The sequence below is a fragment of the Orycteropus afer genome, unplaced genomic scaffold (genome assembly GCF_000298275.1).
Source record: "Orycteropus afer afer isolate SDZICR_OR568_19922 unplaced genomic scaffold, OryAfe1.0 scaffold00170, whole genome shotgun sequence".
Lineage (NCBI taxonomy): Eukaryota > Metazoa > Chordata > Mammalia > Tubulidentata > Orycteropodidae > Orycteropus > Orycteropus afer.
The window spans coordinates 1,829,441-1,855,255 of NW_006921757.1; the positions used below are offsets into that span (position 1 = coordinate 1,829,441).

Here is a 25,815-nt window from a genome sequence, read left to right on the forward strand (position 1 = left end):
GGGAGCTAAATTTGTTGAATGAATTAATCAAAAAGTAATCATTACAAAGGCATTAAATTTAATTTAACCACTAATCAGAAAAGTGTGTGTTTTCAATTAACCTTTGGATTTGTATGCACTATTGCAAATGCACTGGTTAAAATTTTGTAGAAATCACAAGAGTACTGAAATATATGGAAATTTAAAGAAATAGGAAAAATTTGAAGATAAGAGAAGCTATAAACTAGAACAACTGTAAACTGGTTGGAATATTAAAATCCATTCCTTAAAAAAATGAAGATTTAGTATCCAAGTTGCTATTAGAACTTTTGAGTAAATATATGTAGGGTAGTTTAAATATAAAATTTCCCAAACTACCAGTGACTTGATAGATTTTAACATCTCTTTCCCTTAGGAGCTGTTGTGTTTTCTCATTGTGAAATGTTATTAGCAGATGTGAAAAAAGGTTTATTAATCTAACAGACTATAATTATGGTGGTTTGCATGTAAATTCTTTCATGTTCATGGATTGCTTGTCTTTCATTTTAAATAAGCAGGTTAGAAGTCAAATGTCATTACCAATTTGATTAAAATTATTAGACTTCTGTTTTAAGCAGGGCATGAGTATTTTGTTTTCCAAAAGAAATTCTAAGTTAATTGGCCCAGCTTTAGGATTGCAAGTTTTCAATAGTCAAATCCCAATGTTTTAATGTAGGTGATCTGGCAAAAGTATTGGAAAATACCAATTTTCATATAAGCAATATAATACAAGGAGCCCTGGTGGCACAATGGTTAAGCACTCAGCTGCTAATGGAAAGTTTGAACTTTGAACCCACCAACTGGCTCTGTGGGAAAAATACCTAGCTATCTTGGGAAGACCCCCATGTTCTACTCTATTATATGGGGTTGTTGTGAGTTGATACCAACTTGATGGCATCCAACAGCAACAGCAACATAATAGAAAACTGGACATCTGCATTTTGTTGTTAGTTGCTGTCAAATTAGCTCTAACTTATGGGGACCTTATATATAACAGAACAAAACATTGCCTGGTCCTTTGACATCTTCATGTTCACTGGCACATTTGAATCCATTGTTGTGGCTTTTGTGTCCATCTATTTCATTAGGATCTCCCTAATAATTTTCACTGAGCCTCTATCAAACATGATGTCCTTTTCTAGTGGTTGGTCTTTCTTGATGACATGTCCAAGTTAAGCCAACCAAAGACTTACCATCCTTGCTTCTAAGGAGCATTCTTTATAAACCCAACCCAACCCACTGCCATCAAGTTGATTCTGACTCATAGCGACCCAATAGAATAGGGTAAAATGGTAAAACTTCCCCATATGCTTTCCAAGGCTGTAAATCTTTATGGAAGCAGACTTCCTCATCTTTTCCCTACAGAGCAGCTGGTGAGTTTGAATCACCAATCTTTTGTTTAACAGCTGAATACTTTAACCACTGTGCCACCGTAGCTCCTTGCTTGCATAGCTATTCATAAAATTTGCTCGAAGTTAGTACTGACCAGTGATGAATGATAACTGGACCAGATGCTCTAGTTGCTTCAGAACTTCTTCCTCTCTATTGTCTTCTGCTCTCTGCCTGGGGTTGGGGGTGGTGGTGGTGGTGTTCTTCTGTGCAGACAACACCAACAGGTCTCCTTGCCCTCTGGCTTCCAGTTGGGTTCCATCGTGGCTGTCAGGAGCTGGCTGTGTCCCCTCAGGGAGGTCATTCCTTCTCTGAAAGTGTCTTCCATTCATGACTTTTTACTTCAGGTTTCCACAATTGTCCCCTCTCAAGACCCTTAGGATCAAGTGTGGCACCTGCCTCTTTCTGACCCTTACTGGATTACTACTCTCCACTGCTCTGCCCTGTGCATCACTCATGCCTTGAACATAGTTAATTCACTCTACTTTGTAATGTGCCATTGAGTCGAACCCGACTCATAGTGACCCCTCCTTGGGTTTCCGAGGCAGTATCCTGCCCTGTGCATCACTCATGCCTTGAACATAGTTAATTCATTCTACTTTGTAATGTGCCATTGAGTCGAACCCGACTCATAGTGACCCCTCCTTGGGTTTCCAAGGCAGTATCACTACGGAAGTAGATTGCCCAACCTTCCTTCTGAGGAGTGGCTGGTGGGTTTGAACCGCCAGCCTTCTGGTTAGCAGTCAAGTGCCTTAGGCACACGCCACCAGAGCTCCCTCACTCTACTTTAGTTACTCTCATTTTAGTCTACCATTTGCTTCTTTGCTTCATTCAGTAACCTTGACAAAGTGATGAGAACATGTGCCCTGTTAAGATTCAATAGAATATCCAAATGGATTGTCCAAAATCAAGCAATGACTTTGTAAGTATAATATGTATTTATAATTCCAGGCTTGCAAGTATACAAAAATAGCCTATATGTGTTGAAGAGAGTGTGCCTTCTATGACTTGATCTTCATAGTTGCCACTGAAATTTCAGATTCATCATTAGGAACAAACATTCTGAATTATTTATCTAGTAGTGGCCATGGGTTGACCTTGACTCCTCTCTGGTTGCCTTTGTTACCTGTGCCGTGCATTTGTGAGGAGGAAGGTTCTGCTGAGGAGGGTGGGTATGGTCTGCATCTTGGCCCATAATGAAGTTAAGTTCATGGCTTTAAACCAACTGACATTGTGTGGTACTTGGGTATGCTAACTAACCACAGTGTGAGTGAGTGTATAGAGTTTTGCTTAGTTTGAGGAAACTGATGTATGAGAGAAGGCTAAAAATACTGTACAATGGACAGTACAGTGCAATCTCTTTCTCTTTCTCCATGGCCTCCATAATTTCCCATTTCAGTAGGCTTCCTCTTCTTTTCTTTTGCTATATCCCACCATACATCAAAACTCAAAAGTTCATGCCTTCCTTTGAATCTGCCATGGTAACTTAATTGAGAGGGGAGATGAGGGCAGAATTTCACATATGGCACTAGGTTGTACAAATAGGAAGAGTGGTAACTGTCCACTAGGTGGGCAGGATTGTTCTGAGTGGTTCTCGACTTAGAAAGATCCCTGGGTGGCACAAATGGTTAATTAAGGTCACAGCTGCTAACTGAAAGGTTCCCAATTCAAATCAAACCAGAGATACCTCAGAAGAAAGCCCTGGTGATCTGTTTGTGAAAAATCAACCATTTAAAGCCCTGTGGAACACAGTTCTACTCTGTCACAAATGAGGTTGCATGAGTCAGAATGGACTCGACTACAAATGGTAACTAGTAGTACTTCTTCATGTTTTTGGAAACAAATGCAGGATAGGCATCACTCTGCTATGTTATTTCACTCTCTTTGGCTTTGCATTTCCTCTCTCCTTTTCCCTCATTCCTTTTTTCATGGAGCTGAAAGGAGCAGGAAAAGTCAGGGCCATGAAGGAGGTAAGGGTTACTAGGAGCTTTGATTTCTAGCCTTGATTTCCTTTATATATAATTTCTGATTATATGCTCAAGTCTTGCCACAAGCTGTGAGTAGTTTGGATACAAGAGAGCAGGCAAGTCTGAAAAGACAAGGTTAATGGCTGTAATCATTATGCTGTTTTGGTCCTGATTCTGCAGCAACAACAAATCCATCCCAAGGCCAGGTGGCAGAGAGCTCTTGTAGTGATGGCCACTGTTGCTAAGGCCACCATCATTGAAGAAGTGCTCAGATAAGCACGACCCCCTGAGGGACGACCATAGTTTCAAGCTGATCTTTTGCTGGAGAAAACCAATGCTGCTATTGAACAGCATGAAGAACTCACTTGCCAACTTCCTCCACAATCAATGGACAATGTTGTTTGCAGAGATGAAAAGAACGAAAACCTCGTTTGTCAGGAATTGAGAATGAAGATATATTTGACCCAAGTCTTTAATTGTCTTCTTCCTGCCAACCTCTTCTCAGTTGTGTGGGAATTTCTTTCAGGAAAACTTAAATTTACTAAGGTTCTGAGGGGCTTTTACTAAAATTCTAATAGTCTCTGGAGGAGCCCTGGTGATGCAGTGGTTATGGGGAAAGAATAATAATGTAGACAGTAGGAGACCTTAAAAGAGTCAGCTGGGGTGGAATGTTATCTTCCTGGACCTTGAGAGTGTTTATGGTGTCTGAATGCCCATTGGCCCTTCTCAGTCTCAGAAACTCCCAGTCTCATGCTCTTAATCACGTAGAGTCAGATCCAATGAAGGTAATATTGAGAGACACAGTTGAAGGAAGACTTCCAGCTCTGTCTAGAGTATCCATCATATAGATAAAGACAAGCAAGAAGGGCCAAGATTAATTCATCTGTGACTTTCACCCTTGATTAGAAACATAATACTTATTCTTTAGTGACAACTTGAAGTCCATGGGCTATTAAAGTGTTTACCAAGATAGTTATGAAGTTCCCATATTCATTTTCAGCATTTCTAAAAGCTTGGAGACCATTGTATGCTTCCCTGTGATGAGTTTACATAAGCTACAACTGTGATGAGACTTACTTGTTTGGCAATGGAAATATGTCACCTCAGCTTGGTAACAATGGAAATTAATGCTCATTAGAGCTTTTGAAGCTGAGTATGTCTTTAATTAGTAAAGAAAGTGGGAAATGGATGACTTTTAAATAGTTTTATAGAAAAAAAACTATGCATGGAGGGAATTAATCAAAGGGGTCTTGGATGGATGGATAGATGACTGGATTAATTTATTTTCATTCAACATGTATTTATTGTTGTTGTTGTTATATGCTGTCGAGTCAGACCCGACTCATAGCGACCCCTTCTTGGGTTTCTGAGGCAATATCGCTACAGAAGTAGATTGCCCAGTCTTCCTTCCAAGGAGAGGCTGGTGGGTTTGAACCTCCAGCCTTCTGGTTAGCAGTCAAGTGCCTTAGGCACTATGCTACCAGAGCTCCCCATGTATTTATTAAACCCCTATAATATGCTAACAAGGAGCTCTGGTGGGACAGTGGTTAAGGGATTTGGCTGCTAACCAAAAGGTCAGCAGTTCAAACCAACCAGCCGCTCCATGGGACAGAGATGAGGCAGATTGCTTCCTTAAAGATTTGCAGCCTTAGAAACCCTATGGGTAGTTCTACTCTGTCCTATAGGGTCAATATGAGTCAGAATCAACTCAGGGGCTGTGGATAGGTAGTAAGTGGTATGCTAATAGGGGACTCAAACATAAATGATCATGAAGCTGGCGTAGGACCTGGCAGTATTTCCTTCTGTTGTACATAAGGTTGCCATGAGTAAGAGCTAGCTCCATGGCAACTAAAACAACAGCTATGTGCTACGTAGGCAAGTTACAGTTGTCAACAACACAGAGAAGACCCCTGCTAAATCTATGTTTTAGTAGGGGACACAGAGCACACCATGACAGGTTGCAATGAGTGTAATGGAGGAAATAAATAATGAGATGGGGTAATAGTGGGGAGGCCACAATAGAGAAAGGAGTCAGGGAAGGCCTGTTTGAAGAGGAGACAATGGATCATAGGCCTGAAGGATGAGAAAAACCCATGGAAGGTTTGGTAAAAGTATATGGAACAGTATGTCCAAGCCTTGAAGAGGGGAACACACTTGGTGGAATAATATGTCCAGACATTGAAGAGTAGAAAGAACTTGGCCATGTTAGAGAACAGAAAGGAAGCTGGTGTTGCTGAACCTGGTGAGTGAGGGAGGACATGGTCAAAAACCACATTTTTTTTTGTTTGTTTGTTTGTTTCATTCTAAAAACAATGGGAAGTGATTGAATGTCTTTGAGCAAGACTTTGATAAGATTTTTTTAAGTTTGTTTTGCTGAGTGGAGAATGGATTTGAGGACAAGACTAGAAGCAGGAAAAGCAAGTTATTTCAGGAATCCAGGTATCATAATGGCACAGACTAGGGTATGGCATTTTGTTCCATCATGCCTAGGATATGGCTGAAGATGGCTAATGGAGCCATAGCTGTTATGTCAAAATTTCAGCCAGCAGGCAAGAGGGAGGGCCATGGGAAGAGCATGCCCTCTTCCTTGAAGGATGCTTTTCAGAAGTTGCATTTGCCACATATTAATGGACATAGCCCCACTCCTCAGAAGGAAGATGGGGCAATCTACTTCCGTAGTGATACTGCCTTGGAAACCCAAGGAGGGGTCGCTATGAGTTGAGTGTGACTTGATGGCACATAACAACAACAACAACAACAACAACAACAACAACAATGGACATAACTGCTAGTAACACTGGGAAATGTAGCCTTATTTCTGAATGGTTAAGTGCCTAGGTGAAAATGGGGGTTTTATCTAGAACAAGTGAAGAAAAGATACTAGAGGACAAGAATCTCTGCTGACTTCTATTTAAAAATATATCTGTCTGTGTATTTATTTGTTATGTTATCAAAATATTCAAGAGGCTGTACATGAATTTCTTTTCAATAGAAATTTTGCCACCTTGGGCTCTAAGCCAAAGTTTTTGAATCTCTTAGAGTTTGGAAGTCCAAGAATCACAGAATAACTAGTGAAGTGTAGATCAAGTAATTTTCTTTATTAATCACTGGGAAAGCACCAAATAACTCCCCAGACACATGGCTGTCTGTTAAGAACTGCATTAGAGAGAAGATAGCTTGGGCCTGAAGCCAAAATGGCACCTCCCACATCAGATCTCAACCTTGGGTCTCTGCACGGAAGACTGTAAGTCTTCAAGCAGTGGCATAGACATCTAGCTTCTCTCACATATCTAGTGGCCAGTGGAATATGAAGAGAAGGATGCTGAGTGTCCTCCCCTAGAAGGGAGGCCCTGTCTGGTCTTCTTACCATACAGAGGAAAGAAGCCCAGGATGACTGTGGGCAGGTCGAAGAATAAGAGGGGAGCCTACTAGCCACTCTTGTGTGATAAGTGTAGAACTCTGACCTCTGGTTCACTTTCTTCTTTCTCCCAGGGAGAGCAAGTAAGGTGTGGAAATCTAGATAGATATATTTGCTCTGGATCCCCCCAAGAGGGGTGCAGTGAGAGATGGGAATCTCCTTTTCTGTGGGCTGAAGTGAGAATGCAGTGTGAGAAGGAGATGGGATTTCTCCTAACCATAACAATTATCAGGAAAATGGAAGTTAAAGCATTTTTTTTTTTTTTTAATATAGAGGGTGTAGTGATGAGTGTCCTGAATTGCACATTTAATTGCATCAAATATACTTTATTTGGGCAATGGAAATATGGCCTTATTTTAAGCACACATCATATTATGAAACCTCAGCAGAAAGAAAATGAGAAATGAAGCAAAGCAAAATGACAGGTGTTAGAGAGTGTGAAATTTGATACCTCAAGGAAAAGGAAGAGAAAGCAAAAGAAAAAGTCATGTAAGGACAGTGGTAGAGAAGATTGGAAGGGAAAGTGGGTGGAGAAGGCTAAGAGGTTAGGGCAGGGCCGGTGTGGGGGAGCCCAGCTGTGGACTATGACTGTCATAGTGGGTGCATGCACAGGCTTCTGGCACACTCAAAGGGGTCGTGGGGGAGAGGTTAACAAGAGTTAACAAAAGTACTATTTATAAGGTGTGGACATGGTTAAAGGAAATTATATGAGATGATGAAGCACTCAGAAACAGTGGAGAGGAGTCCTTGGATGGCACAAACAGTTAAGTGCTTGACTACTAACAGAGTTTCGTGGTTTGAACCCACCCGAGGCACCTTGGAAGAAAGACCTGGTGATTTAGTTTCAAAAGACCACAGCCTTGAAAACCCTATGGAGCACAGTTCTCCTGTGCAACATATGGGCTTGCTATGAGTGAGGGTGGACTGGAAGGCAACTTTTTTAATTTTTTAACTGAGAATCAAGAGCTGGCAACAGTGAGAAGATTTGAAGGGACAAGGGGAGAGAGTGGTCACTAGAACCTGGCAAGAGCTTTAGCCATGGATGAGGGCTTAGATAGAGAGACACCAAGTAAGTGGGAAAGTTGCTGCAGGAATGCATACTTCTGGCCCAACCTACTGCTGGTACCTCCCATTAGCCAAACTCAACTGGAAGCCAGAGGCAAGGCAGCCTGGATGATGTAGGTCATAGGGAGCAGTCTGCTAGGACACAGAGCAGGATGGAGAAAGACCAAGAGACATCAGTGGAGAGGAGCCTGCACAATATTTTTGGTGGATTCCAGGGCATGGAGAGTCTATTTCAAAATTCCTTCCAAAACATTCATTGAACAGTTGCACCATAGGCTGGTAATACCCAATAAATAAAGCAGGAACCTTGCCTTTGAGAGGTTCATACTCCAGCAGACAGTCCTGATTATTATGTCAGATGATAGAGGTGATGGGAGCTAGGAGCTGCAAAAGATACTCTGCCTGATAGAGTTAGTGACAGTTTCCCAGGGAGGAGGTGACTGTTGAGCTGGATAGTGCATTAATGCAGATAACCAGGTGGAGCAGAGTGGAGAGTTGCCCTGTACAAGGAGCAGCATGGGCAAAGGGTGCAGACCCTTGCAGAGTGTGATGTGCCTGTGGGGAAGAGAAGGGAGGTTGGGCTCTGATTCTGGTGGTCTTTGTGAGCCACATGGGAGAGCTTGGATTTTATTCTTTAAATGGGCAAGTGGGTGTCCACAGAAGCTTATAAAGAATGTTACTTCTTAGAAAGGATGTGAGAATGATGCTTTCCCAAACTCCTTCCTTTGTCAGTATATTTTCCTTCTTTTCTCTTACCACCCACTCCATTTTTCTGTTATCTTTTTGTTGTGTTTGGTGGATGAGGCCTCCAGGGTTGAGGAGAAGTTATGGTGGCTTTGGTGGTGTTGTTCTGTGCTGTCGAATTGATTCCAACTCATAGCGACCCCATGTGAGAGAGTAGAACTGCCCCATAGGGTTTCCTTGGCTGTAATATTTACGGATGTAGATCACCAGCTCTTTATTCCATGGAGCCACTGGGTGGGTTTGAACCACCAAGCTTTTGGTTAGCATTCGAGTGAATTACCACTAATATCACCAGGGCTCTTTGGCTTTGGCATAGGAAAAAAGAAAAATAAACATTCTAGTTTTTTTTTTCTTTTTTAAAATTATCCTATCAGCTGCCAGTAGGTGTTCCATTTGAGGATAGTGGAAATATTGGGGAAGGTGGCACAGAAATTAAAATGGTTAAGGAGCCAATGCTTAGTGGTCTACCATAAGAAAATAAAAGTGAGTTGTGAACTCCTGACAACATGGAAAATTGACTTGAAATACTCTCAGTATACTTTGGCATGTATTATCATATGTATTATATTATAGACTGAAGCATCTCAAATATTGAACAAATGAAAAAACAAGTATGTGCTTTCACATTGCTTTTCTGCACATTGATGTGGAAAGATGAAACTATTCAAGACTTTGGAGAGAAAGTCCATTACCTAATTATTCAAACAGTCATCTTCAATCTGCACTTTTATTTTATGTACCCTTTACACCTGTTTAATTAATCCTAAACATGATGCTGACTGCTAATTAAACAACCCTGAAAGTAACTGACTGGAGGTAGTAATTTGAGATAATTAGTTTTGGTTTCAAACACTCAGTTTTCACACTTTGTGCTCATTTTTAGAAAGGGGTGGCTCATTATAATAGGCAGAGTGGAGCTTGTGTAAGACATTTTTACTGCTGGACTCTAAGTAGCTGAGGAAGTGGGAGGATTAGTATGTCTCTAAACAGGACAAGGAAATGGTGTAGTGCTATAGAATTTTCTATATGATCTCTCTCTGTCTCTCTGTCTCTCTCACACACCCCTCCTTCCAAAGTGAAGGTCAGCCTGCTTAATCCCTTTCGTTAGAACACAGAGATGCACAAACCCTTGATCATGGAGAATGTTTCCAATAGGAAGGAATAGTTCTCACTGCCTCTTTCCCAGGTCCTTTAGAAGCAAATAAGGAAGGTGATCTGGGCCAAGTTTGGGTGTATGGATTGAGATTTGGGGGAGTGTCCATGCTGAATGATCATCTATTACAGAGGCATAGAGCCTAATTAAGGAGAACATCTGTCCAGACAGGGCCAGTGCCTTTGGCAAAGGAAGCAAAGGGGCAGAAAGGAGGCAGGTCTCATTGGCTTTCATGGTCCCACAATATTAGTAAGTTAACATGATCCCTAGGAGGAAAACTGGACCAGAAAGAATTCGAGGTTAATCAGGTTTGAATGCATAATCATTGTTACAGTCAGTGTAGGTAGACAAGAATCTCCCAGAAGCAGGAGCTGGTGTGGCAGAGTCAATGTTCTGCGGGCACCAGTTGCAGCACCTTGGAGAGCTCTAAGTACTTTGTTCAACTTCTGTTGCCTGGATCACAGGTTTTTTTACTTGGAAAGTTTAGGACAATTTCACTGCCCCCCCCCATATGGATTAGGACTGTCTAGAGCTAGTGAAGCTTATCCAGATGTGGAGGGATTTTCAAAGATGTAAAGGGTGAAGTCCCAGCCTCCACGTGGATCAGGAATCATCTGGCCAGGCATGGTGAGTCTCAGGAAGTGCAGCCTTATGTAGGAAGATGGAACTGCTTGGACATCTACGCTCTGATATTAGCTACAGGGATCTGACGGAAAGCAAACTCATTGTTTTACGTATGAGCCAAACCTGCACCTTCAACTGAGCAGCCCGTTTGGGCATCCTTTAGCCATTTGGACTTCTGAGCTCCCACCCACGCTGCAGCATGGTGCATGAGGAGTGGTGAGGTACACACTCCCAAACTGCCCTTTTGCTCTCACTCTCCATGCAGTCCTTGGGTGACCACATTCCCTCCCATGGCTTTAACTGCCATTTCCATCATGTCCCCTGTCCCCTGTCCCAAGTTTTTATCTATAGTCTTAAAGATTCTCTTAAACTCCAGTCCTCAAATCTCATTGCCTCCTTTTCAGTTGCTCTCATTCACCACATAGGAACATCAAAATAGGCAAATCATTGAACTCATCATTTTTGCCCAGAGAATATCTCCTCTTCCTCTATCTGTTTTGGTAAATAACAGTACCACCTATCCAGCTGTGCAAGCCACAAAACTGAGTCATTCCACCTTTCTCCCTGTCACTTGCACCTAATCCTGTCTTTTAGGTACTTTTAGTTTCTACCTCTTCTTTTTATCTGTCTATGAAAGTCTTAGTTCAATTCTTATACTTTCTTACTTGTTGTTGTTATATGCCATCAAGTCAGACTCGACTCATAGCGACCCCTCCTTGGGTTTCCAAGGCAGTATCACTATGGGAGTAGATTGCCCAATCTTCCTTCCAAGGAGTGGCTGGTGGGTTTGAACCGCCAGCCTTCTGGTTAGCAGTCAAGTGCCTAAGGCACTACAGTACCAGAGCTCCTTACTTAGATTCCTTTAATAGTTTTGTGACTTGTTTTCCTGAGTCTTATTTAGCTTTGCTTAGTTCAGTATATCTTCAGGCATAGCATGTGGTCCACTGGAGGCATATTAAAATACAGATCCCTGGACTACCAGACACACAGCACTAGACTCTTTGGGACTGGGACTACCCAAGAGCACACTGAAATTTGAGGGCCACTGCTCTCCACCATTGGGAGCTCTGGTAGCATAGTGCCTAAGGCACTTGACTGCTAACCAGAAGGCTGGCGGTTCAAACCCACCAGCCACTCCTCAGAAGGAAGTTTGGGCAATCTGCTTCTACAGATACTGCCTCAGAAACCCAAGGAAGGGTTGCTATGATTCGGGTCTGACTCGATGGCAAATAACAACAACAGCTCTCCACCATTGTGTACTTTCTAGAACAAAAATCTGACCACATGCCATTCCCTTGGTTAAAGGCATTCTGTGTTTCTGCAAGTCCTTTGAGGAAAAATGCACACTCCTCATCATCCTTGTCTGGGCCTTTGCATTCCTGTTATACCCCTCTTGGTAGCCTGCCTTCTGCCATGGGGAACTGTGCATGAAGTTCTGAAGTTCACCATGCCGTTTTAGACTTGGTGCCTGGGGACATGCACAGTTTCCGGTGGCTGTAGTGTCCTCCCGGCCTTCTTCTAGGCTCCCTGCATCTTCTGTGCCTTAGGCTGCTGGATGTTCTTCTGCCGGACGTCTTTTCCGTCCATGTGTTCTTCTATCATAGTGCTTTTCACTGGCAGCATCAGAGCCCTCGTTGGATCTATGAGTGAATGCTACTTGTTACTGTTTGTTTTTGGTATTTGTGGCATACAGTTAATATTTTGTCCAGCTCAGATTTATTTAGGAAAACACATAGGAACCCTACCTAGTTTTGAGCATCTTATAGCACAATGATCTGGATTCCTTTTTGTGATTTTATTTGAGAGAAGTTGGTAAAAATGTTTTTGATAGAGAATGTGTGGTTGGCTATTTCCAAAACTTTTTGGGGTGCCTGGTGATAGTATCAATAAGCAGTAAACAGACCTGCACAACTATATATTTAAAGTTTGTTGTTGTTATTGTTATGTGCCATTGAGTCAGACCTGACTCATAGCGACCCCTCCTTGGGTTTCGGAGGCGGTATCCCTATGGAAGTAGATTGCCTAAACTTCCTTCCAAGGAGTGTATATTTAAAGTATCTTACCAAAAATACAATCTTATGACTGAAATGGTATCAAGTGTGAAAAAAATCTCATTAAATTCCTGATTAGTCATTGTATAGCCTTTGTGTCCTAAGGCCATATGTGACCAGAAGTGACCTTCCCTGATGTCCATATCCACCAAATTTTCATTTCTGCCTCATTCTTGCATGAGAGCTTATCATACACAGCAAAGAAAAGCAACCACAACAAAACACACAAATGTTTTGCTTTGGCTTCAGAACCAATGGTACCTGAAGCCAAACTAAAATCTTCTCTGTACTTAGAATGATTGAGTATTGAAAGAAAGTGCACCTACAGTCCTTTATAAAATGCTTTCTTATTAAACTGGTGGTCACAAAGCCCTGTTTTAGCTTCAGGCTGAGATGTTTGGTCTTCTGGTACAACTTCAGTTATATAGTCTCTGTGACAATCCATCTTCTACAAGCTTCCTCATGGGTTGAAATGACCTGTCATTTGCTTTGCAGATACCTCAAATCAGCTATGCATCCACAGCCCCAGAGCTAAGTGATAACACCAGGTATGACTTTTTCTCTCGGGTAGTCCCGCCTGACTCCTACCAAGCGCAAGCCATGGTGGACATTGTGACGGCACTGGGGTGGAATTATGTATCGACGCTGGCTTCCGAGGGCAACTATGGGGAAAGCGGCGTGGAGGCCTTCACCCAGATCTCCAGGGAAATTGGTAAGCATCTACTTATCAGATTATTGTATGTGGAGGCGACAGGTTGCTAGAATCAGATCTCAAGCTGCCTCTGATCTGTGCGGAACAATTAGAACTCCACAAACAGTCTGACCTAGGTTGTCCACTCTAGAAGGAAGCTGGCTTTATTATAAATGATTTTGTTGTTCGTACATCTGCAAGGTGACACTTTGGTGCTAATTTAGGAAACAGATCTCCTGACTCTGGCGAACATTTTTTAAAGTTGTCTGTTTTGATGAGGGAGTTTGCCAGCACATTAGAGCCAATGTAAATTTGAATAAATGACATACTGTTTGATTGTTCAAGATGGAAGTTTACATTAGCAAGTCATTCAATTAAGAAAAAAATAGGCTGTGGAATTTAACATCCAACCCTATCGGGATTAAGATTAGTAATCATCCTAAAACAATACTGAAGTAGCCCCCAAGGCTATACTTAAGTGATATTCTTCTTGTCCTAGATGACTTTTTGCATTTTTATTCTTACCATAAACTCTGAAGCTTACAGTGGAATGAAGGACAAGAAAAACTGAGTTAGAACTAGAGGTTATGCGCTTCATCCTGGGCCTTTTCAAGGTACTTAGCCAAATCTCTGTAGGGATTTCATCAATGTCTGTGGAAGGAGTGGTGAGGGGAACGAACAACAATGACAAAGCCCCACGTACAGCACAAATCTTACTGCTAATTAGTCAACAATACGTCCTTGCGGGTGGAAGGAGGCATGTTATTGTTACTTAACAATCACTGTTATTCACATGAAGAATGAATGAATTGATAAATTAAAATTTGTTTTTCTATAAAAGTAACAGTAGTATTTTGTAGACAGTTAGAGTGTCCCTTGGCTGTTCTGTAGTAATTTTGAACTTGTTAAGGAACAAGTTATATTGATAATTGTCTCTCTTGAAAGCTTCAACTCAGGAAAAGATCCCAAGAGTGATTTGGGCATCACCAACATTACCAAAGACAGAGTCTAAAGTCATTGAATAAGAGTTTCACCTGAGAGACTTGCAGATGCCTGAGATCATTCTTTGCTTAGAGTTAGTGATAGGGCTTAGAAATAACAAATTACTACATACTACATAAAGATTTGGTGGCGTAGTGCCTAAGGCATTTGACTGCTAACCAGAAGGCTAGTGGTTCAAACCCACAGCCACTCCTTGGAAGGAAGGTTGGGCAATCTACTTCCATAGTGATACCACCTCAGAAACCCAAGGAAGGGTCGCTGTGAGTTGGATCCGACTCCACGGCAGTGAGTTTTTTTTTTCTTTTTTTTAGGAACATTTGTTTTTAGTGATGTGCTGCTGCAGAAAGCATAGAAAAGCCCTGGTCTTACTGAACAGTGTTAATTGGACAACTGTTCACACCTGCTGTGCCAACACAGCCATAATCTTTGCTCTCTGGCATTTTAAATGATAACACTATTGCTATAAAAATTGAACTTTAGATTATGATGAATTATAACATCTTTGGTTAAAATCCCCTAGTTTGTCCTCACAGGAAATGCCACTCAAATGAGAACAATATCTTCTGGATGCTGGGATAATGCCTTATTAAAGCAGCTTTTGTCTTTTCTCACCAGAGCGATAATTCAGCAAGAGAGGGAGACAAAGGGGGTACCTTTTGAAATGTGTTCTCAGTGGCTCTGCACATGGCTCACCTCTAGGACACACGTGTGCGTGATGTTGGTTGCTATCAAGGTTTCAGTACAGGACACACGTGTGCGTGATGTCGATTGCTATGAAGGTTTCAGTACAGGACATAATTTGCCAATTGTTGCAGAGTCTGAACAATGACAAAAGCATTGTTCTAAAAGTTTAGTGCGATCACAGCTTTGTTGTTTTGACTAAAATAAGAAATACTTAGTTTTTACTCTTTAGGGAGCATCACCATACTTTGACAGTTTTGTTACATTAAAGGGTTCAGATGGTGCCATTTATTATTCCTGGTCTTTTTCTTAGTGATCAGTATGGGAGAAAATAATTCTGAGTGCCTCATCTATGCTCCTGATTAGGGCAACACGTTTCTTCTGTGTTGATCTTTTCAGTATTCTGCAACTTGATTGGCTGTCCATTCTATTTCAGTTCTCACTAATCTGGGGAATGGAGGAGGTTGGATTGTCAATTAATATACAGAATACTGAAAAGGCCAAATTAGTGCCACATTGGAGTATGCCATGGAATATATTAAATATCAAAATCATCCCTCATTTTAATGACAAAGATTGTATCTAGAACAAAAATAGCTGGAAATTAAACCTTTTACATGACAATGGTATTAATGAGAATGGCAAATGGTAGCAACTTAACCCATTCTGAAATTATCTGATAATGCTAATGAAAATTCATTAGTTCTGTAACATTTACAGCTCTTACTACAACATTGGTGACATCTCTGTCACTGTTGTAAGTAGTGTGTTTTTTAAAAATCCTAATATCTTGACTGAGAAAGAGATGTGTAAATTCATTCTTTTGGAGTGTCTGCCGACTAATAAAATTACATATTTTCCCACCTCTTAGAAATTGTCTTGTACGGTGTTCTGAATTCTCTCTGTAGCAACATTGATTGCTAGAAATTTCAGTGTAAATTGAGGCTTCTTGCGTCATTGATTAATTCAGACAGATCATAATAGAATGATAGTGAAAGGAAAATCTGTTTAGAAATAAATTACTTGTATGGTTTGATTAGAACATTTTTCATTTTAACAAAATATGAGACTTGGAGAAATGCCCTTGGTGAATCTGGGTGAGTGGGGTTTATGAGTGAATAGATTATGAGTGAATGGTGACTACCGAGAACACTGACGGAAGTGATGGTTCTTCTTTAGTTAAGATTCTTTTGAGGGGGAAGGGCAGGAGACACTTGACAAATAACAACATATAGTCTCCTGATAGGCTAACTGTTATAGCCACAGCCCAAAGCATTTCTAAACTATGGGACTTTTACCGGAGAAGACAAATAACACATTTGGGAATTAACAAATAGCACAATTTGGGTGAGGCATAGTTTATTTGTTGATAGGTATGGGAGATAGAATTGGAAGGGTTGGCATTGACACATAGTTGAATATTTCAAATAATAGATGATACTTTTATCCTTAATTTTCTAGATAGGAAGAAAACTGCTGAGGCGTGATGGATTTAGCATGGTGTATCTTTGAGATTGCACTAATGAGAAATGGAAGATGGTGAGACCAATTGAGAGGCCATTGACATAGTCTCGGCCTGGTGCTGTTGTTGTTGTTAGCTGCTATCACCTTGGCTCCAGCTCACGGTGATGCCACGCACCACAGAATGAGACAGTGCCTGTTCTGGCGCCATCTTCACAGTAGTTGGTACACTTGAGTCCGTTGTTTTGTCCATTGTATATTTTGAGTATCTTCCAACCTAGGGGCTTACAATCCAACACAATATTGGCCAATAGTCGGTTGTGATTATAGGATTTTCAGTGGCTAATTTTCAGGGTTAGATTGTCAGGCTTTACCTCCTAGTCTGTCTGGTCTGGAGGCTCTGTTGAAATCTGTCCACCAGGGGTGACCCTGCTGGTATTAGAAATATGGTGGCATAAGTTCCAGCATCCTAGAAACACTCAAACCACCACAATATGACAACCTGATAGGTGAGTGAGGTGGCCCACTCTAGAGTAGTGATAATAGAAATGGAAGAAGGGTCAGACTTGAGAGACATGTGTGAGTTGGAGTCTATGGAATATGGCATCTGATTGGAAGCAGAGCTTGAGGGCAAGAAAGAAATTACAGTTGAAACTGAAATTCCATAGCTGGGCAACTGAGAGAAGGCAAGTACCTTGCACAGAAAAGGGACAATAAAGTGGAAAAAGGTAGTTTGGTGTCGACTCATGGGTTTGATTATGAACACATTAAACTGTAGGTACTGGTGCAAACCCTTGTGGAAGAAGGGCAGTGAAGAACATGGGTGTAGAGCCAAGGCAGGTGCTGAAACGTAGGACTGAATGTCATCCTCATAGCCCTTTCATGACCACATTTTTTTCTGCTTTGAATTTTTTGTTGAAACCAATGTGTTTTAATAATGGAAGGAATGTTGAAAGCAAGGGAAAAAAATTGAGGCTCCAACTTGTGGTGACACCGTGCACAACACAATGAAACATTGCTTGTATGGATTTTGATACAATTGTATGGGACACATATGTTCTAAGTGGACTCTGGTTACCAGGGTCAGGACCGTTTCTTAAGATTCACACACTTGTACAGGTCCCCACCAGGTGGCAGCATGTACTACAACTGGCATGTTGTTGTTGTTGTTATGTGCCTTCGAGTCGGCCCTGACTCATAGCAACCCCTCCTTGGGTTTCCGAGGCAGTATCACTATGGAAGTAGGATTGTCTAACCTTCCTTCCGAGGAGTGGCTGGTGGGTTTGAACCACCAGCCTTCTGGTTAGCAGGCAAGTGTCTTAGCCACTATGCTACCAGAGCTCCTACAACAGGTTCTCAAGAAACCTGAGAGGCTGAAAATGTTGGTGGGTAATATATATCCCATGGGTCATGAAAGGCATAAAATTGATGGTTGAAGGAGGAAATCAGAAAGGTGATGACTGAAGTGGAACATTTAGAGTAAGAAGCAGATAGAGCCAAGTGTAGATTCTTGAGGAGCGGCTTTATATGAAGGTGCAGGAATAATGGCCTAGATTTGCAATGGGAAAGTAAGAGTAGGTGGCATGTTCTCTTCTTCTAATGGGTTGGTGACAATGGGAGGGTGCTCAGCTTCCTTCAAAGCAGTTTCCATGATGGAGGAAAAATTCAAGGATGTCGAACAGTTTTTAATAAGAGAACAAGAACTTTTGCTGGAGGGCATAGCTGCAGATTCATGGTGCAGTGGCAGAGCATGAAACAGTGCCCTTGAGTGGGGATACATTGAAAAAAGTTTACACCCAGAAAGATAATTTCCACTGATGGGGATGGTAGGCTAGCCAGCAGGACAAGAGGTTGGCAATAGAGATGAGAAGGGTGCTACGTAGACACAACGTGGTTAGTGACGAAGCCTGTAATATAACCAGTTCAAATAATAACACCCATGAGGAACATCCTTAGAACAATTAACCATGAGACCAGAATGGCAGCATTTGCCCCAAAACAAAGTTCAGAAGGTAGGAAGGGGCAGAAAAGAAGGACACATGGAAATGGGAACCCAGGGAGACAATAGGAAGGGTGCTGTTACACTGAGGGGATTGCAGCTATTGTCCTGAAACAAAATATGCATAAATTGTTGAATGGGAAACTAATTTGCTTTGTAAACTTCCATCCAAACTACAATGAAGTGTTAAATAAGAGAAGTCCCTTTTGGAGTGTTAGGGAATTCTTTCCCAATTTTGACTATAGTTGGGTGGATGGAGTGATCTAATGGATATTTCAGGACCGTAGTGTCAAGAGTTTCTGCACAGTAAGACCTTTGCAATAGGTTCAGAGTGAGTACTGCCAATAAAGTTGTGTACTGATGTTTCACCTGCCTTGTTTGTGCAGTTCCAAGGTGCTGCTCTTTTTAATGACACCTGAAAAACTATGAGCATCAAGAGAGTCCTTTCTGGTCTAATTTATTTTCATTTCCTCTTTGATGTCTCTTGGCTTAAGATGGAATAGCTTACTTGCTGCTGATTAAGGCTTATCCATCACCCACTTTACAAGCCCTCAGCTGTTAGGACCGTGGTTCTCTATTTCTGTCTCATTTTCATTATTTGATACGATGTTTCATTGATGTCATAATCAAGGGATTGATAATACATGCACGTGTTTTTCCATCATCAGCTCTGAGACTTGTAGCTTGTGTTTCAATAATGGCTTCCTTGGGTCTTTAGACTGTTTCTTTCACTTCTTTCTCTTACCTTATTGTTTTATTTTTTAAAAGAAGACAGGATAGTAAATGTTAATGCTTCCTCTATCATTATAAGGGGCAAAGAAGCAAAAGCTTTATCTCTGAAGATAAAAGGAATACGTGAAAGTGTTATGTCTTTTCATTGTGGATCTGCACAGTGTGGCAACCCACCTCCTTTAATCAGGCATCTTGATGATGGCTGGCTTATTGAAGACGACAGGCCTATGAGTCGTCATTGCATACATTACAGAGGACAGAATAGACCTGATTCTGTCAAATCTTCTACTTACATGGCTTTTTTTTTTCTCTTCCTACTTTGCACATGCTGGAAGCTTCTGACTGTTGCCGGCAAGTGTTTGGAATCTTAAAACCTCAGAGTTGAAAGAGACCACAGAGGTCACTGAACTTGGAACAATCTGTTTGAAATGTTAATGACATAAACCAATGGAATTAATTCTCTTTCAGTATATGAAATGACACTTGCCAAACTAGTTGATAATTGTGAATTTTTTGACAGGGCACAAACAGTAAAGGAAGAGAAATTTCATACATACTATACAATTGAAGAGGAGCTCTGGTGGTGCGGTGCCTAAGGTGTTTGACTGCTAACCAGTTGGTAGGTCAAACCCACCAACCGCTCTGTGGAAGGAAGATGGGCAGTCTACTTCCTTAAAGATTTACTTCCTCAGAAACCCAATGGGGACTGCTATGAGATGGGATTAACTTGATGGCAGTGAGTTTGGCTTTTTACATACAATTGAAAAGTGTTCACTGATCATCTTTTAAAGTGATCTGCGCATGTTTTGAAAGTCTTTTTTCTTCTTGAGTTTTCAACAAGAACCGGGTTTCCAGACCCACACCCCTTCCTGCTCTTCTTCCACTGGTACAGACCTTATGCAGATTCCTGAAATTGAAGAAGAGAGATTTCAACAAGTTCCTCGGACTCTGGGGTGGGTTGCGTTGCTCCCCACTGTCTTGGTTTACTGTAAACTTAACACAAGCATCAGACTCTCCAGCTTTACAGCAGCTGTTGAGTGCTGCTTGCGGTTCCCATGAACAGCAGCTGTGGCTACTTAGCAGTTTCTAAGCTCTAAGTGTTAGGGAACAAGAGGAAAGCCAGGGTGAAGACCAGCTTTGAAATCACGCTCTATTTGATCAGGTTCTGCAGTAATTGTTAGAATCAGATACACTTTCCTTGGATCCCTCAAAAGCTTCTGCACTGTCACTGCACCTGCAGTTCCAATTTGCAATTTCCTCAGCCCTCCTTTGAAGTTATTCTTGCCAATTACCTGGTGTTAATATTAATTAAATACGGTTTGCAACTTGAAATGGGGTGTTATCAATGGAAGTCAGCTGCAGGAATACAAAGTAAGAAATTTCAATTGAATTAAAATGTTTCCTTTCATGATAGTATTTTACAGCATTAATACTTTTGTCAAATTGATTTTTGCCTGCTGGAAATCTTTTTTTTCTCAAAGCAATGAACATCTGAGGTGAAAGCCATTCTCTGTCTATTCTTTTCTTCCCATCATTGAAAATGTTGTCGGTTGGTGTTGACTCCATTCTGACTCATGGCAACCCTACGTGTGCAGAGCAGAATGGCTCCGTAGGGTTTCCAAGGCTGTGACCTTTCGGAAACAGAGCACCAGGCTTGTCTTCTGAGGCACTTCTGGGTATGTGGGTTTGAACCGCCAACCTTTCAGCTAGTACTGGAACACTTAGCCATTGGTCCCACCCGGGGACTATTAGAACCCCCTCAGAATCTTAGTAAATTTTATTACTGGAAACTACCAAAGCCCTATAATCTTCAAGTTCAGCCCAACTTAATCCCACAGCTCAACATGCTGGGAAGTGGGTAAGCCTTTTTCAGCATCGGGGTTTGAATCCCACATGGATTGGTCATCTTCTATGAGTGTATAGCTATATGAGACCTTGGATGGCTTACTTCATCTTACTGTGCCTCAGGTTCCTCATGTATAGAATGCAGATAATCATCGTCAGAACTCTGAAGTCACGCATAACAATGTCCGGCTCATGGACTACACTCAGCAGCTGTCAGCTTGCATCATTAGGAGCTCCGCCCTCACCAGTAGGTGTCTCAGGAGTGCCTGTATCCACTTTGCTCAGTTAGCAGGAGGCCGAGCTGAGGCCTGAGTAAGTGCTCAGTTAATGACAGCCTGCACTAGTCATTCCTGAAACTTGCTTTGTGCCTACAAGTGGTAACCTATCCTGTTATTACCACTTTTTTGTAGCATGATTAACACGCTGTGTAGCACAGTGCCGGCATGGAGTTGAATGCATGAATTAATCACATAGCGGCCAGCGTTGGCTCCCCACACTTGCTTGTTCCTCTTTCATCTTGAACCTTCTCAATTCAGCCACATGTTCTTGTTCATCCACCATGTACGGGGCTGCACTTGTGTTAAGCTTTGAGGACAGAGAGATGAATTCATGACTTCTGCTGCTCAGTAGTCCCCTGTGTTACCGAGGACAATTAGGCATGAATACACTCATTGCCTTAGTGGGGGCATCATTTGGAATCATTGTTCAAGAACACAGTGCCCATGTGAGGGCATTCTGCACTCCAGGCAACGAAATGGAAAGACTTGGCACCAGGTTGTAGAGAGTGACTGTTTGTGGATCCCAAGAGCAAAGGTAGTGGTAGTAGTACATGGCGTGGTGGGAGTTTAATTTAGGTAACATCCACAGGAATGTATTTTCCAGAGGAAAAAAGGCAGCAATGAAAATTGAATGTGGAGTGTGATGTCAACTTTGTAATGTGTGTATTTGTGAAATGTTTCATATGTGTAATACACATGCACACACACACAGAGTTTTTGATCATTCTTATTTCTTGAGCTACTGATGATTGTTGCTGTTGTTGTTAGGTGCCATTGAGCTCATTCTAACTAAGAGTGACCCCATGTGACAGAGTAGAACTGCCCCATAGAGTTTCCCAGGCTGTGATCTTTCCTGGAGGAGATCGCCACATCTCTCGCCCATGGAGCAGCTGGTGGGCTCCTTCATGCCACCAGGGCTCCTTATCAATTCCTCAGTGTCTGACTGACCTGCCCTGACAGTGTGAGCCCCTCTTCTCCCTGATGGCTCCCACAGGCATCACCCACTGCTGGGACAGCAGTTTTGATCTTTCTCCATTCCCAGTCTGAGCCAGGGCTGACAGTTTGTCCTCAACCTCAACACACAGGTTGCCGGGATTTGGAATGGTTTTTTCCATGATGGCTTGAGCCTGGAAGTCCTAGATTGAGCCTGAACCCCCCCTTATGTCACTGCAATTTCCAGCGTTGCCTACCCATGGCTCATACTCTGTATCTCTGGCAATGGGACTCTGGCCTCCTGAGTTGGGACCACGTTGAAACCCACCGGCCACTCCTTGGAAGGAAGATGGGACAATCTACTTCCATAGTGATACTGCCTCGGAAACCCAAGGAGGGGTTGCTATGAGTCGGGTCCAACTTGACGGCACATAACAACAACAACAACAAATGTTGCTGTTGTTGGTTGACCCTGACTCATGTGACTTTGTGTATTACAGAACAAAAAGTCACTCCATTCTGCACCGTCTCCCAGCACTGTGTCTGTCAGTATTCTATTGTGATCCATAGTGTTTTCATTGGCTAATTTTTGGAAATAAATCACCACACTTTCTTCCTGGTCTGTCTTATTCTGGAAGCTCTGCTGAAACCTGTCCACCATGGGTGACCTGCTGGTATTTGAAATGCTGGTGGCATAGCTTCCAGGCTCACAACACACCAGCCACCATAATAAGACAAACTGACCGACGGGTTTGGGCCATGACAGCCTGCCTATTCCTTGTCGACCCTTTCACCTGATAGGGTGGAGCTGTCTGATCATCTGCCTGCTTCTTATAAGGCTGCTGAGCTCTGGCTCTGCGTGCAGCCATTGGGCAGAACCTGGGATTGTGTTGGGCCCTTCCTATATTCAAGGGTCCTGGCTCAGTCTACCTTGTTGTCCTTATATTCCTTCTGCCCTGTTAGTGTCTGTCCTATCAGTAGAATAAGGGAATTCATCCTCTGGGATGGTCGAGTCCCTCCGTCAGAGATTCCCACATGAGTGCTTAGAAGGATCCTGCATCTAGCCCATCAACAGTGTGGCCTCTACTTTGAGTTATTATTTTTCTCCTGTCACCTAACTTCCAGGGTCCCTGAGTGGCAAAAACAGTATGCACTCAACTATTAACCTAAAGGTTGACAGCTTGAACCCATCCAGTGGTGGAAGAAAATTCTGGTAATCGGCTTCTGTAAAGATTCCAGCCAAGAAAACTGTATGGAGCAGTTCTACTGTGTAACACATGGGGTCCCCCTGAGTCAGAATTGACTTGATGGCAGAGCGTTTTGTTTCTGTGACTCCTGTTGTCAACTATGCCTGCTAGAGTGAGCTTTGGTTTACGGTCTCCCATCTGAGCTGAGCCCATAATGTGTCCTTCTCCTTTGAATGGACCCTGCTGCCCCACTTCCCTGCCAGGATCAACGTCTGTAGCCAGCTTAGCAGCCCCACTGCTCCTGTCTTTGCCACTTGTCTTTGGGTGCCTCCTGTTGAGCCTGCGGGGACATACGCCAAGAAGCCTGCTTCTCCTGTGTTCAACCCTGAAGAAATCCCACCCGTGTATTTTCCTTTGCAAAGTCTTTCCCTCTTTCAAGCCATTCTGGTTTGGGAATTCTAGCTCTGGGTGAGAGCTTTAGAGTGCCATCTGTCCTTGACTGTGTCTGGAGAAGAACATAACGTAACACACCCTTCTGCAGAAATGCAGCAACATCAGACTCCTCCTGTGTCATTTCTGTGGGCCCTGAAAGAGTGGTCTAAATGTTAGAAGGGTGACTTTCCAGGTTACTTCATAACTTCTCAACAGAGCAATAATGATGGAGCCCTTGAAAATGGCTCAAGAAAAATCAAATGAGAAGGCTGTACGATGAGTAGCTTGTTGAAATAGGTGCAGTTAGTTCTTAGGCTGTGCCCTTTGGCACAGTGGGGAGGTGCAGCCTCCACTGTCGGCATCTGGAAGCCTGAGTGGACTGTTACTGACCAGAGCCACCTTCTGATTCATTGGGGGCCCCACTGGGGTAAAGGAGTGGAAGGAGAGGAAGTAAAACTCCAGTCAGCACGTTTTGTTACTTGTTAACAGCTCTGAGAAGAGGTTTGCTTGGGGAAAGAATTTCAGTAATGATTTAAACGTATCTTCTGGCAGTTGCAGCCATGAGGAAAAAAAAAAAATAATAATAATGCTGCTTGTAGCAGTTTAGAATCAATTCCCAGTCCCCAGTATTCACAGCCATACGACTCAGCAGCCACATTTGCATCACACGTCATGGCTGGCATGCGCTAAACGGGCTATTAAGGGAGAGAGGGATGTTCTGAGTATATGCTGCCAGCCTTTTGTGTTTACGATCATGGAGGGCAACCACTGTGTTTCCTTCAAAATATGGCTCCATGTATCGCCAGAGCGGGTCCTGTGTTAGCTGCAACTGTTCACATAGCTGATGTGACATTTCATTCCGCAGTGGGTGGCTGTGGGTCGGGATGGTCCACGGCACATAACAGCAACAGCAAGTTTGTGTAGGAGCCCTTTACTAGGGGTGGGGATGTGGTGCTAAGTAGGACAGACCTGATTCCTGCCTTCATGGGGTTCCCAGTCTAGCTTACTGCCTTTACATTTCTTGTGTCTTTTTAGTGTCATGTCTCTGACCAGGTTCCTTGAGTCAGTTTCGACTCGTGGTGATCCTATGTGTGTCAGAGTAGAACTGTGCTCCATAGGGTTTTCAATGGTCGTTTTTTTGGAAGTAGATCACCAGGCCTTTCTTCCAAGATGCCTCTCGGTGGACTTGAAACTCTTTTTTAGCAGCTGAACATGTTAACCATTGGGACCAACCAAACGCTACTAAATATCTCCCATACAGCATCTTTTAGCATCAAACCAGTTAGAAACCTGTAGAACCTTTAAGTTTCTTTACTTTCATGACTACAGAATGTCCCCGCCCCCCCCAGGGATATTTAGTCCCAGGGAGCTTATTCATTCATCATTCATTCAGCAAATCACTGGGGCCCTAATTAATGCCAGGAACTTCGTTAGGTCTTGGGAATTCACAGATCTTGTGACTGGAGCTTAGATGCTAGTGGCAGACACTGATTTAAAAAGAAGATGAGTAAGCAACAATCTAATAGTTATACATCCAAGTTAGTAATTATCAAGTTTAGCTTATTAAAATAGAAACAAAATGTCTTCATGGTTTGTTTGAGAGACAGCTCAGAAGCCAGAGTAGCTGGGAACACAGTGAGGGAGAAGGTGACAGGCTGTGGCCCTGGAGATGCCATCAGGGGCTTTATGGAATGTTGTTTTGTAAGCCATAGCAGGAGGTGTGGATCTGATTCTTGAGTGGTGGAAAGCCTTTGAAGTGTTTCATTTTGAAGGTGGCGTGGTGTGCTTGAGATTTGAAGATCATGTGCAGGCTGGCCTGCAGAGGTAAGATGGGAGCAGAAGTTGAGTTAGAAGCTTACTGTAGGACTCCCCAGCAATGGCTGTAGGGGATGGCTTGGGTCCGAGTGAGGCAGACTGTTGTGTTGGCACAAGTCAAGGAAAGGCACCAGGGTTGGGGGGCTAGAGGGACTTGATGCTCTAGGACCTAAACTATTGGAACAGAGCTCACTTAAGATGTCCTGGCCACCAGCAGGGTAAGTCCTGAAGCCCTTCGATTCTGACAGGTGTTGGGAATGGCAATGTGGCTTTCCTGCAGGGATGGCTCAGGGGAAAGAAGTCAGCTGAAGTATTTCCTGGCAAAATGTC

General features: G+C 42.6%; 1 protein-coding gene across 1 annotated transcript in view; it reads left to right on the forward strand.

Moving 5' to 3' along the window:
- The window catches only part of GRM8 (glutamate metabotropic receptor 8), a 1,151,282-nt gene that overhangs the window by 197,292 nt on the left and 928,175 nt on the right, over positions 1-25,815 (forward strand). Inside the window, exon 2 of the mRNA XM_007946744.2 lies at positions 12,925-13,141. Coding sequence (XP_007944935.2) covers positions 12,925-13,141 — 217 coding nt within the window. The remainder of the gene's footprint in view (positions 1-12,924; positions 13,142-25,815) is intronic.